The sequence below is a fragment of the Bombina bombina genome, chromosome 4 (assembly GCF_027579735.1).
Source record: "Bombina bombina isolate aBomBom1 chromosome 4, aBomBom1.pri, whole genome shotgun sequence".
NCBI classification, from domain to species: domain Eukaryota; kingdom Metazoa; phylum Chordata; class Amphibia; order Anura; family Bombinatoridae; genus Bombina; species Bombina bombina.
Window position 1 is genome coordinate 828,991,929 of NC_069502.1, and position 14,162 is coordinate 829,006,090.

Genomic DNA, 14,162 nt, shown 5'->3' on the forward strand with positions numbered 1-14,162 from the left:
CATGTGCGTGCTTATCCGTATGTGAGTATAACATCTGCAGTTATATGTTTCTTGAGCTATACACTGTTCACACAATGTGGCGTCTCATGTTGTTCCCTTATAGGGTTAGTTTTGGTTGTCATTTTTACTTAAGTGTTTCTAAGGTGCACTTACCAGACCTAACCCAGCCTAAAGCTTCTTAATTGACCTTGTAAGACCTAACTTAGGACCTACTCACATGACCATATTAGGCCCAGTGTTACAACCAAAAGCACCAATAAAATATAAAATAAATATATTAATCCATGCTATACATCAACAGTTTCTGGCAGAACACGCAGACACACAGAGTAACCGTGATGTTAGAATTAAATCATTTATGACTAAGTGGGAACCGTACATATTGCATCTACCAATGGGACTGAGGAGGAAACTCCTGCGCCCCTTCCAACATTCCATGTTCATGCTAAGTGAGAACCTACGAGGACGCTGGTGCGTACCAGAGTCGGACTCAGACCCTGACTCTTAACTAATACACTACTAATATGGACTGACACAACCAGTACAGCACTAGAAGTTTTGGTGGCTACATGTAGGGACCCTTGGAACGTGAGCACATCCATCCGCCGACACAACAACGCAGCAACCTGAATACTCCTTTATCCACATATCAAAGGTACTTAAGTTGTCTTGAGTTTATGTTTTATGTTATTAGTTGGCATGACTGCATCAGCCTATTGACATAATTGCAGTCTTACAACATTAATGCCTATTATGGAAGGCCTGACTTCGCACTAATACTATAAATGCAAAAGAACCCTACTGGAGTGTGAAAGTAAACCTCAATATAGTGCAATTAGCACCTCAGAGCATAATTTTTCCATACTTGGTACGATATCACCCTGCAGCATCCCCTAGATTCATTGATGCAGTTAGCCAATATCTATTTATGAGTATGTTTTGTATTGTTTTGTATAGTTGTGTTTTCTTAAACGTTTTAATTATGCAGGGGGCCTGACCACTCCACATGGCTCAGGGAAAATCTGATGGACACAATTCAGACTCGGATTCCTTGAAAAGACTATACTACACCTCATATTGTTATTGCCTTATGATGATAAAACATTGTACAATGCTGTGTGGCAGTGTTTAGGTTCACCTGTAAAAAAAATTCAAAAATAAAGTTTAAAAAAAAATAATATATAAAATAAATATAAAATAAAATGGCCTATCAGTCAGAAAACTATCTATTGAGGGGTTATTAAGTAAGTGACAAATTTTAACCCCTTGAGTTCCTGGGTTAAGACACATTTATCAAATGAGGAGCCCAGATATTATTTATGTACCATGTAAATAAGAAGATATGCAACAATGGAAGAAAAGTCATTTAAATAATAAAGCAACTTTAACTAGTAAGGTACATGGCCTTGTGCTATCAAAGTAATTAGGAACCATTTCCGATTTTAAGTTCTGATTCCCTACATTCATAGCATTAAAATATTTTCTATTTAATATGCATTTTCTGATGAGTAATACAATTTTATTTCATAATAAAAAGTTTCCCCACTTTTATAACATGAAAATGCTTGCTCTCCTTTATAATTACCCACATTCAGAGCATTATAACCCATTTTTAGTCTCCACTATGAACATTGTGATGAGTAATAAGAGTTGATATCTGTGTAAAACATTTCCCACCGGCACAACATGAAAATGCTTCCTCACCTGTAACAAGATGTGATTCCTGGGTAGAACATTTCCCACATTCAGCACATGAGACTGCTTCACTCTCTTTTGTATGAATTCTCTGATGTTTAATGAGATTTGATTTCCGAGTAAAACATTTTCCACATTCAGAACATGAAAATGGTTTCTCTCCTGTGTGACTTGTTAAATGAGTAACAAGGTTTGTTTTCTGTGTAAAACATTTCCCACATTCAGAACACGAAAATGCTTTCTCTCCTGTATGAATTTTCTGATGTTTAAAAAGAGATGATTTTAGAGTAAAGCATTTCCCACATTCAGAACATGAATACGCTTTCTCTCTTGTATGAGTTTTCTGATGTATAATAAGATTTGATTTCCTGGTAAAACATTTCCCACATTCAGAACATATATGTCTTGTGTGACTTCCTTGATTTTGAAAAAGATTGACAGAAGCATCAGCATGTTGACCATGACAAGGATAACTGCAGTTTGTGACTCTACCTATGGAAAAGAAATATAGTGAAATTAATGCTTTTTATTAATGGCACAATTATTTTATTGTAAAAACATTTCCACTGTTCAGAATTAGTGTCTACTATAAGAGGAGGGGACGGGCTATGACTTCTACACCTATGTAATTAAACATTTATGGAACATCTAGAAATAAAGCTTTTTGTAATGTAATCTAAAATGATGGTAAAACATTTACAAAACAATAGCATAAGGAGTAAAATAAAAGTAAGTTAATTTATGAATCATAACCATTTAGTGCTGTATGGCTAGCACAGCTATTGGAGAAGAGGTGGAAACATCACCATGTGAATAAAATAAAGCTTTGCGGTGGGCGGCAGGAGGGAGTTATGTTTGTAAAAAAGACAGAAAATAAAAGTATGTTTTAAAACGCAATTAAAAATCATGAATGAACATACCTTGTCATATCATCTTGGGCAATGGAAATGCAAAACAAATACTGTCCTCACTTGAACAAAAAGTGCAGGGCTTGTGAACTCTTACCTTCAGTCCACAAAATCACAATGAAATAGGGAGGGACAAGTAAATTAAATCAAGCACTACAGCATGCATAACATTCCTGCCACAGAGGAGGCATACACATGAACTCACAACATTCAGATTGTGAAAAAGTTGCTCCTTAGAGCTCAGAAACCCTTCTGGCAGAAGAAATAGCCAGAAGAAAAAGAATCTTACAAGATAGAAGCTGAAGGTCTAAACCATGCATAGGCTCAAAAAGAGGAGTTTGAGGCGTTTGAAGAACCCTCAAAAACAGATAAAGATTCAAAGGAGAAAAAAACATAATTTTTACTTGACTGCTAAATATAATTCTTTCAAAGTGGCAAGAGTCCACAATCTGTTACATATGGGATTACATTCCTACCACTGGGAGGAGGCAAAGCTTCCCAAACCCCAAGAGCCCTATAAAACCATTCCCACCTCACACACACCTTAGTTTAACTTAAAGCCAAGCAGTAAGGTTTAAAATGGAGTAAGAGCTAAAAAGGAGCAGGAAAAAAAAAAAGATGTGCTTAAAACAAATCAACCTCAGTAGAGGGTGGGGGCTTGTGGACTCTCTAAAGAAATGAATTAATCAGGAAAGTATGAATCATGTTTTCTTTCATATAGGTGTTGAGAGTCTACAATATGTTACATATGGGAACTAATACCCAAGCTGTGGAAGTCCACTATTAACTATAAATGGAGGAATTAAAAAAAACAGCTTTTTTTGCAGAGGTATTACTCAGAGGAAGCTATAATATCAAAATGGTAAAATTTAGTAAAGGTATACAAAGAAGACCAAGTGGCTGCTTTGCAAATTTGAACATCAGAAGTCTCATTCTTAAAAACCCAAGAGGTGGCAACTGACCTAGTAGAAAGAGCCATAATCCTCTGTGGCAGAAGCTTACCCCCCTCCAAATAAGCCTTGTGAATCAAAAGTGTTAACCAAGAGGCTAAAAAATAGCAGAGGCCTTTTGACCTGTCCTATGGCCAGAAAAAAAGGAACAAACAAACTAGAAGTTTGTCTGAAAACCTTAGTAGCATTACCCTAATATTTCAATGCTCTAACAACATCCAAAAGATCTTTCAGAAGCATTCTCAGGAGGGAATAACAATCTTCCTAATAAAATTACATGTAGTCTGCAAAACAGCCTTATTCTAATGGAATATCAGATAAGGAGACTCACAAGAGAGAGCAGACAATACAAAAATTCTTCTGGTAGAAGAGAATGTTAAGAGAGAGACAACACTTTCCAAGAAAGTAGTCTAATGTCTAATACATGTATGGGCTCAAAAGGGCCTGCAAAACCCTTTAACACTAGGTTAAGACTCCTAGAAGGAGAAATAGGCTTGATAACAGATTTAATTCAGACCAGGGCCTGAAAAAAACAAGCAATATAGCAATTTTCCGAGAAATAATAGGAAAGCAAAATTTATGTTACCTGATAAATTTCTTTCTCTTGCGATGTATCGAGTCCATGGATTCATCCAATACTTGTGGGATATTCTCCTTCCCAACAGGAAGTGGCAAAGAGAGCACCCACAGCAGAGCTGTCTATATAGCTCCTCCCCTAACTCCACCCCCCAGTCATTCGACCGAAGGTTAGCAAGAAAAAGGAGAAACTATAGGGTGCAGAGGTGACTGAAGTTTTTTAATAAAATATACTACCTGTCTTAAAAAGACAGGGCGGGCTGTGGACTCGATACATCGCAAGATAAAGAAATTTATCAGGTAAGCATAAATTTTGTTTTCTCTTGCAAGATGTATCGAGTCCACGGATTCATCCAATACTTGTGGGATACCAATACCAAAGCTTTAGGACACGGATGAAGGGAGGGACAAGACAGGGACCTAAACGGAAGGCACCACTGCTTGTAGAACCTTTCTCCCAAGAATAGCCTCCGAAGAAGCAAAAGTATCGAATTTGTAAAATTTGGAAAAAGTATGAAGCGAAGACCAAGTCGCCGCCTTACAAATCTGTTCAACAGAAGCCTCATTTTTAAAAGCCCATGTGGAAGCCACTGCTCTAGTAGAGTGAGCAGTAATCATTTCAGGAGCCTGCTGGCCAGCAGTCTCATAAGCCAAATGGATGATGCTTTTCAGCCAAAAAGAAAGAGAGGTTGCCATAGCCTTTTGACCTCTCCGCTTTCCAGAATAGACAACAAACAATGAAGATGTTTGACGGAAATCTTTAGTTGCTTGTAAGTAGAACTTTAAAGCACGAACCACATCTAGGTTGTGCAACAGACGTTCCTTTTTGGAAGAAGGATTAGGACACAGAGAAGGAACAACAATTTCCTGATTAATATTCCTATTAGAAACAACCTTAGGAAGGAATCCAGGTTTGGTACGGAAAACCACCTTATCCGCATGGAAAACAAGATAAGGTGAGTAACACTGTAAAGCAGATAATTCAGAAACTCTTCAAGCCGAAGAGATAGCTACTAAAAACAGAACTTTCCAAGATAGAAGTTTAATATCTATGGAATGCATAGGTTCAAACGGAACCCCTTGAAGAAATTTAAGAACTAAATTCAAACTCCATGGCGGAGCAACAGGTTTAAACACAGGCTTGATTCTAACTAAAGCCTGACTAAACGCCTGAACGTCTGGAACATCTGCCAGACGATTGTGTAAAAGAATAGACAAAGCAGATATCTGTCCTTTTTAAGGAACTAGCGGATAATCCCTTCTCCAATCCTTCTTGGAGAAAAGACAATATCCTAGGAATCCTAATCTTACTCCATGAGTAACCCTTGGATTCACACCAATAAAGATATTTTCGCCATATCTTATGATAGATTTTCCTGGTGACAGGCTTTCTAGCCTGAATCAGGGTATCAATGACCAACTCAGAGAAACCACGCTTTGATAAAATCAGGCGTTCAACCTCCAAGCAGTCAGACTCAGAGAAATTAGATTTGGATGCTTGAATGGACCCTGAATTAGAAGGTCCTGTCTCATTGGCAGAGTCCACGGTGGAACGGATGACATGTCCACCAGATCTGCATACCAAGTCCTGCGTGGCCACGCAGGTGCTATCAAAATCACTGAAGCTCTCTCCTGCTTGATTCTGGCATCCAGACGAGGAAGGAGAGGAAATGGTGGAAACACATAGGCCAGGTTGAAGGACCAGGGCACTGCTAGAGCATCTATCAGTACTGCCTGGGGATCCCTTGACCTGGATCCGTAACAAGGAAGCTTGGCGTTCTGATAGGACGCCATCAGATTTAATTCTGGTGTGCCCCATAGCTGAGTCAGTTGGGCAAATACTTCCGGATGGAGCTCCCCCGGATGAAAAGTCTGACGACTTAGGAAATCCGCCTCCCAGTTCTCTACCCCTGGGATATGGATTGCTGAAAGATGGCAAGAGTGAGTCTCTGCCCATCGGATTATTTTGGTCACCTCAATCATCGCTAGAGAACTCCGTGTTTCTCCTTGATGATTGATATAAGCTACAGTGTGATGTTGTCCGACTGAAATCTGATGAATTTGGCCGCAGCCAGTTGAGGCCACGCCTGAAGCGCATTGAATATCGCTCTCAGTTCTAGAATGTTTATCGGGAGGAGAGCCTCATCCAGAGTCCATAAACCCTGTGCTTTTAGGGAGTTCCAGACTGCACCCCAGCCCAGTAGGCTGGCATCTGTCGTTACTATGACCCACTCTGGCCTGCGGAAACACATTCCCTGGGACAGGTGAACCTGTGACAACCACCAGAGAAGAGAATCTCTGGTCTCCTGATCCAGATGTATCTGAGGAGATAAATCTGCATAATCCCTATTCCACTGTTCGAGCATGCATAGTTGCAGTGGTCTGAGGTGTAGGCGAGCAAATGGAACTATGTCCATTGCCGCTACCATTAGTCCGATTACCTCTATACACTGAGCCACTGACGGCCAGAGAATGGAATGAAGAGCTCGGCAAGTGGTTACAAGTTTTGATTTCCTGACCTCCGTCAGAAATATTTTCATTTCTACCGAGTCTATCAGAGTCCCTAGGAAGGAAACTCTTGTGAGAGGGAAGAGAGAACTCTTTTTTATGTTCACCTTCCACCCATGAGATCTCAGAAAAGCCAACATGATGTCCGTGTGAGACTTGGCTAGGTGGAAAGTCGACGCTTGAATTAAGATGTCGTCTAGATAAGGCGCCACTGCTATGCCCGCGGTCGTAGAACCGCCAGAAGGGACCCTAGCACCTTTGTGAAAATTCTGGGAGCCGTGGCTAACCCGAAGGGAAGGGCCACAAACTGGTAATGCCTGTCCAGAAAGGCGAACCTGAGAAATTGGTGATGATCTCTGTGAATAGGGATGTGCAGATATGCATCCTTTAAGTCCACTGTGGTCAAATATTGACCTTCCTGGATCAGTGGCAGAATAGTCCGAATAGTCTCCATCTTGAAAGATGGGACTCTGAGGAGTTTCCCTAGCACCTTTGTTCAAAGTAAAAACAACACTTAGAAAAAACGGTACTGTGCCTTTAAGAGAAAAAAAGGTGCACAAATTCTGCAAAACAGTGTAAAAAAGCAGTAAACTTTTCGAAATTTTACAGTGGATTCATAAAGCTTTAGTAAGATTGCCCCACCAGTCAAATAAACGTTAACCCCTTAATGCAAAAACCGGATTGACAAAACGTCAAAAACCGGAAAAAAACGCTCAGCACCTTGCCACAGCTCTGCTGTGGTGCCTACCTGCCCTTAGGGATAGATTTTGTGGGGAAAATGCTTCCTTTAGGCCCTCAATTACAGCAGGACCCTCCGGTGAAGCAGCCTGATGTCTTGTCTTGTAAAAATAACTGCGCATCTGAGGCGCGAAAATAGGCCCCTCCCACCTCACTCGATGTCTGTGGGGCCTAAAAGAAACACACCAAAGTGTTTCCAAACTAGTCATGTGGGTTAATAACCCTTAAGTAAGCCCAAATGAACCTCCAAAGTCCCTCAAAACGTTAATCCTTAATAAAAAACGTTAGCCTTTCTTATAAGTGTCAACCAGTATTAACTTAGCCCTTTATACAAGCTGGTAATTCCATACTAAGTCTCTGAATACAGCTTACCCTTCCCTCATGGGGATATTGTCAGCCTTTTCTAGAATTATCACAGTCTGTCTAGAAAAAAAAAAGACTGAACATACCTCAGTGCAGCTTAGCATGCAAACCGTTCCCCCAACTGAAGTTTTCCTGTACTCCTCAGCCTCTGTGGGAACAGCAGTGGATCTTAGTTACAAAGTGCTAAGATCATCATCCCCCATGCAGAAATCTTCATCCCTTTTCTGCTAGAGAGTAAATAGTACACACCGGTACCATTTAAAATAACAAACTTTTGCTTGAGAAAATAAAAACTAACATTTTTGTCACCACAATCACTTTACCCTTCCTGATGCTTAGAGCGGGCAAAGAGAATGACTGGGGGATGGAGTTAGGGGAGGAGCTATATAGACAGCTCTGCTGTGGGTGCTCTCTTTGCCACTTCCTGTTGGGAAGGAGAATATCCCACAAGTATTGGATGAATCCGTGGACTCGATACATCTTGCAAGAGAAAGAGTAGATATCTGCTCCGTCAGGTAATTGGCAGATAAATCCTTATCTAAACCGTCCTGCAAAAACTGAAGAATCCATGGGATTCTAAAAGAATGTCAGGAAAAACATAATTTATGCTTACCTGAGTCCACGGATTCATCCTTACTTGTGGGATATTCTCCTCCCCTACAGGAAGTGGCAAAGAGAGCCCCCACAGCAGAGCTGCCTATATAGCTCCCCCTTAACTCCACCCCCCAGTCATTCGACCGAAGGCTAGGAAGAAAAAGGAGAAACCATAGGGTGCAGTGGTGACTGAAAGTTTAAAAATAAAAATGTATATGCCTGTCTTAAAAAACAGGGCGGCCGTGGACTCGATACATCAAAGAAAAATAAATTTATCAGGTAAGCATAAATTATGTTTTCTCTTGTAAGATGTATCGAGTCCACGGATTCATCCTTACTTGTGGGATTCCAATACCAAAGCTTTAGGACACGGATGAAGAGAGGGACAAGACAGGGACCTTAAACGGAAGGCACCACTGCTTGTAGATCCTTTCTCCCAAAAATAGCCTCCGAAGAAGCAAAAGTATCGAATTTGTAAAATTTGGAAAAAGTATGAAGCGAAGACCAAGTCGCCGCCTTACAAATCTGTTCAACAGAAGCCTCATTTTTAAAAGCCCATGTGGAAGCCACAGCTCTAGTAGAATGAGCAGTAATCCTTTCAGGAGGCTGCCGTCCAGCAGTCTCATAGGCTAAACGGATTATGCTTTTCAGCCAAAAGGAAAGAGACGTAGCCGTAGCCCTTTGACCTCTCCGCTTTCCAGAATAAACAACAAACAAAGAAGATGTTTGACGCGAATCTTTAGTTGCTTATAATAGAATTTTAAAGCACGAACCTACATCAAGATTGATGTAACAGCACGTTCCTCTCCTTAGATGAAGGATTAGGACACAAAGAAGGAACCACAATCTCTTGATTGATATTCTTTATTAGAAACAACCTTAGGAAGAAACCCAGGCTTGTACAGTAAAACCACCTTATCTGCATGAGAAAACAAGATAAGGGGAATCACATTGTAAAGCAGATAGCTCAGAAACTCCTTCGAGCCGAAGAGATAGCTACCTAAAAAACAAAACTTTCCAAGATAAAAGCTTAATATCTATGGAATGCATAGGTTCAACGGAACCCCTTGAAGAACATTAAGAACTAAGGTTTAGGCTCCATGGCGGAAGCAACAGGTTTAAAATACAGGCTTGATTCTGACCCAAAGCCTGACAAAATGCCTTGAACATCTGGGGACATCTGCCAGACATTTGTGAAGTAGAATAGACAAAGCAGATATCTGACCTTTAAGAGAACTAGCAGATAATCCCTTCTCCAAACCTTCTTGGAGAAAAGCACAAGTATTACTAGGAATCCTAATCTTACTCCAAGAATAACCCTTGGATTCACACCAATAAAGATATTTGCGCCAAATCTTATGATAAATCTTCCTGGTGACAGGCTTCTAGCCTGAACCAGGGTATCAATGACCGATTCAGAGAAACCACGCTTTGATAAAATCATGCGTTCAATCTCCAAGCAGTCAGACACAGAGAAATTAGATTTGGATATGTGAACTGGCCTTGAATTAGAAGGTCCCGCCTCATTGGCAGAATCCACGGTGGAACCAAGGACATGTCCACTAGGTCTGCATACCAAGTCCTGCGTGGCCACGCAGGAGCTATCAGAATTACCGAAGCTCTCTCCTGCTTGATTCTGGCAACCAGACGTGGAAGGAGAGGAAACGGTGGAAATACATAAGCCAGATTGAAGGACCAAGGCACTGCTAGAGCATCTATCAGTACTGCCTTGGGATCCCGGGACATGGACCCGTAACAAGGAAGTTTGGCATTCTGACGAGACGCCATCAGATCCAATTCTGGAGTGCCCCATAGCTGAATCAGCTGGGCGAATACCTCCGGATGGAGTTCCCACTCCCCCGGATGAAGAGACTGACGACTTAGAAAATCCGCCTCCCAGTTCTCTACTCCTGGGATGTGGATTGCTGAGAGATGGCAAGAGTGATCTCTGCCCACCAAATTATTTTGGTTACCTCCATCATCGCTAGGAGAACTCCTTGTTCCTCCTCTGATGATTGATATAAGCTACAGTCGTGATGTTGTCCGACTGGAAACTGATGGAATTTGGCCGCAGCAAGCTGACGGCCACGCCTGAAGTGCATTGAAAATGCGCTCCCAGTTCTAAAAGGTTTATCGGGAGGAGAGCTTCCTCCCGAGACCATAAGCCCTGTGCTTTCAGGGAGTTCCAGACTGCACCCCAGCCTAACAGGCTGGCATCTGTCGTTACAATGAGCCACTCTGGCCTGCGGAAGCACCTTCCCTGAGACAGGTGGTGCCTGAGACAACCACCAGAGAAGAGAATCTCTGGTCTCCTGGTCCAGATGCAGTTGAGGAGATAAATCTGCATAATCCCCCATTCCACTGTTTGAGCATGCATAGTTGCAGTGGTCTGAGGTGTAGACGGGCAAAAGGAACTATGTCCATTGCCGCTACCATGAGTCCGATTACCTCCATACACTGAGCCACAGATGGCCGAGGATGGAATGAAGAGCTCTGCAAGTGGATAAGAGTTTTTAACTTTCTGACCTCCGTCAGAAATATTTTCATTTCTACCGAGTCTATCAGAGTCCCTAGGAAGGAAACTCTTGTAAGAGGGGAAGAGAGAACTCTTTTTTATGTTCACCTCCCACCCGTCGAGATGTCAGAAAAGCCAACACGATGTCTGTGTGAGACTTGGCTAGCTGGAAAGTCGACGCCTGAATTAAGATGTTGTCTAGATAAGGCGCCACTGCTATGCCCCTGGTCGTAGAACCGCCAGAAGGGACCCTAGCACTTTTTGTGAAAATTCTGGGAGCCATGGCCAACCCGAAGGGAAGGGCCAACAAACTGGTAATGCCTGCCCAGAAAGGCGAATCTGAGGAATTGATGATGATCTCTGTGAATAGGGATGTGTAGATACGCCATCCTTTAAGTCCACGGTACTCATATATTGACCTCCTGGATCAGAGGTGAATAGTCCCGTATAGTCCTCCCATCTAGAATGATGGAACTTTGAGGCACTTGTTTAGAATTTTGAGCTCTCCAAGATTGGTCTGAAACTTCCCTCTTTCTTGGGAACCACAACACAGGTTTGAACTAAAAACCCTAGCCCCCTGTTCCTCCTTTGGAACTGGGCGAATCCACAACCCATGGTAAGTAGGTCTTCTACACAGCCTAAGAACGCCTCCTCTCTCTTGTCTGGTTTACAGACAATCGAGAAATATGAAATCTCCCCCTTGGAAGGGAGCCCTTGAATTCCAGACGATATCCCTGGGACACAATTTCTAAAGCCCAGGGATCCTGCACATCTCTCGCCCAAGCCTGCAGCGAAGAGAGAAGTCTGCCCCTACTAGATCCGGTCCCACGATCAGGGGCTACCCCTTCATGCTGTCTTAGAGGCAGCTGCAGGCCTTCTTGGCCTGTTTACCCTTGTTCCAAGCCTGGTTAGGTCTCCCAGACTGACTTGGATTGGGCACAATTCCCTCTTGCTTGTGTAGCAGAGGAACGCTGAAGCGAGACCACTCTTAAGTTCGAACGGAACGAAAATTATTTAGTTTGGCCCTCATCTTATTTGATTTATCCTGAGGGAGGGCATGACCATTCCCTCCAGTGATGTCTGAAATAATCTCCTTCAGTTCAGGCCCGAATAGGGTCTTACCTTTGAAAGGAATGTCAAAAGTTTAGATTTAGATGACACATCAGCAGACAGGACTCTAAGCCCATAACGCCCCCGCATGCTCAAAATGGCAAAACCTGAATTCTTTGCCCGCTAATTTAGCCAGCTTGAAAAGCGGCATCTGTAATAAAAGAATAGCCAATTTAAGTGCCCTTAATTCTGTCCATAATTTCTCTAATGGAGTCTCCCAATTGGAGAAGCCTCTTCTAGAGCCCTCAAACCAGAAAGCAGCTGCAGTCGTTACAGGAACAATGCACGCAATAGGTTGGAGAGAAAAACCTTGATGAACAAAAATTTTCTTCAGGAGACCCTCTAATTTTTATCCCATAGGATCTTTCGAAAGCACAACTGTCCTCGATAGGTATAGTTGTACGCTTTAGACAGAGTAGAAATAGCTCCCTCCACCTTAGAAACTGTCTGCCATGAGTCCCTTATGGTATCAGATATGGGAAAACATTTTCTTAAAAAACAGGAGGGGAGTGAACGGAATACCTGGTCTATCCCCACTCTTAGCAAAAATATTCACAATCCTCTTAGGGCATGGAAAAACATCAGTGTAAACAGGAACCTCTAAGTATCTATCCATTTTACACAATTTCTCTGGGACCACTATAGGGTCACAATCATCTAGAGTTGCTAATACCTCCCTAAGCAATAAGCGGAGGTGTTCAAGCTTAAATTTAAAAGGCCGTCATATCAGAATCTGTCTGAGGAAGCGTCTTTCCCTGAATCAGAAATTTCTCCCTCAGTATAACAAATCCCTCGCCCCTTCAGAGCATTGTGAGGGTATATCAGAAAACGGCTACTAAAGCGTGAGACGGCTCAGCATTTTTCCTTAACCCAGAGCTGTCCCGCTTTCCTTGTAAACCAGGCAGTTTGGACAAAACCTCAGTGAGGGTTGTATTCATAACTGTGGCCATGTCTTGTAAAGTAAATGAATGTTGACGCACTAGAGGTACTTGGCGTCACTTGTGCGGGCGCGTTACTGGTTGTGACACTTGGGGAGAGCTAGATGGCGAACCCTCATTTACTTCTGAACTGAGAATCAATCTATTCGCTCTATTTTTAAAGTGCTAATATATTTTCTTTATAATTTATAGACAAATCAGTACATTTGGTACACATTCTAAGAGGGGGGTTCCACAATGGCATCCAAAACTATTGAACAAGGATTTTCCTGGTATCAGACATGTTAAACAGGCTAGTATAGTAACAAGCAAGCTTGGAAAACACTGTAATCAAAGTAAATAACACTTAGAAATAAAACGGTACTGTGCCTTTAAGAGGAAAAAAAAGCTGCACCAAGTTCTGCAAAACAGTGTAAAAAAAGCAGTAAAACTTACTTACATTTTTACAGTATTATCTTACAGCCTTAGTAACTTTGCACAACTATGCAAATAAACAATTAACACCCTTACTGGCAAAACCGGATTGAAAAAACTTCAAAACCGGTAAAAAAAGACCTTCAGCACCTTGCACAGCTCTGCAGTGGCGCCTACCTGCCCTTCAGAACGATTTGTGGGGGGGAACCTCCTTTACAGCCCTCAAACACAGCAGGAGCAGTTGGAAGACTTAAGGAAAAGAAACTGCCACAACTGAGGGCGCAAAAATAGGCCCCTCCCACCTCACCTCAATGTTTTGAGGCCCTATTAGAAAAACACCTGAGTGTCTCTAATCAACTCATGTGGGTTAAAAATCCCTAACAAAAGCCACAAAGACCCCTTCACGTCCTACAAATGCATCATTTACTTGAACAAACAAAAAACGTTTGTTTTTTTTTTAACAGTGTCACCAGTAACAACATGAGCCCTTCAAGCAAGCTGAAATTCTTATCCAAGTGTCTGAATACAACTTACCCTTTCCCCATGGGGATATTGCCAGCCCTCCTTCTAGAATAAACACACAGTCTGTCCTAGAAAAACATAGACTGAACATAACCTCATATGCCAGCTATAGCATGCAAACGTATCCCCCCCAACTGAAGTTTTCCTGTACTCTTCAGCCCTTGTGAGAACAGCAGTGGATCTTAGTTACCAAAGTGCTAAGATCATAATCCTCCTTGCAGAAATCTTCATCTCTTTTTCTGCCAAAGAGTAAATAGTACACACCGGGCACCATTTAAAATAAACAAACCTTTTGCTTGAGAAATAAAAAACTAAAATTTTTTGTCACCAC

The 14,162-nt window shown here is 41.9% G+C and overlaps 1 protein-coding gene across 1 annotated transcript in view; it reads right to left on the reverse strand.

Annotated features, from left to right (window-relative positions):
• Positions 1-1,548: 1,548 nt before the first annotated feature.
• The window catches only part of LOC128657159 (gastrula zinc finger protein XlCGF71.1-like), a 67,302-nt gene continuing 54,688 nt past the window's right edge, over positions 1,549-14,162 (reverse strand). The window contains exon 3 of the mRNA XM_053711401.1: positions 1,549-2,187. Coding sequence (XP_053567376.1) covers positions 1,613-2,187 — 575 coding nt within the window. The 3' untranslated portion in view covers positions 1,549-1,612. The remainder of the gene's footprint in view (positions 2,188-14,162) is intronic.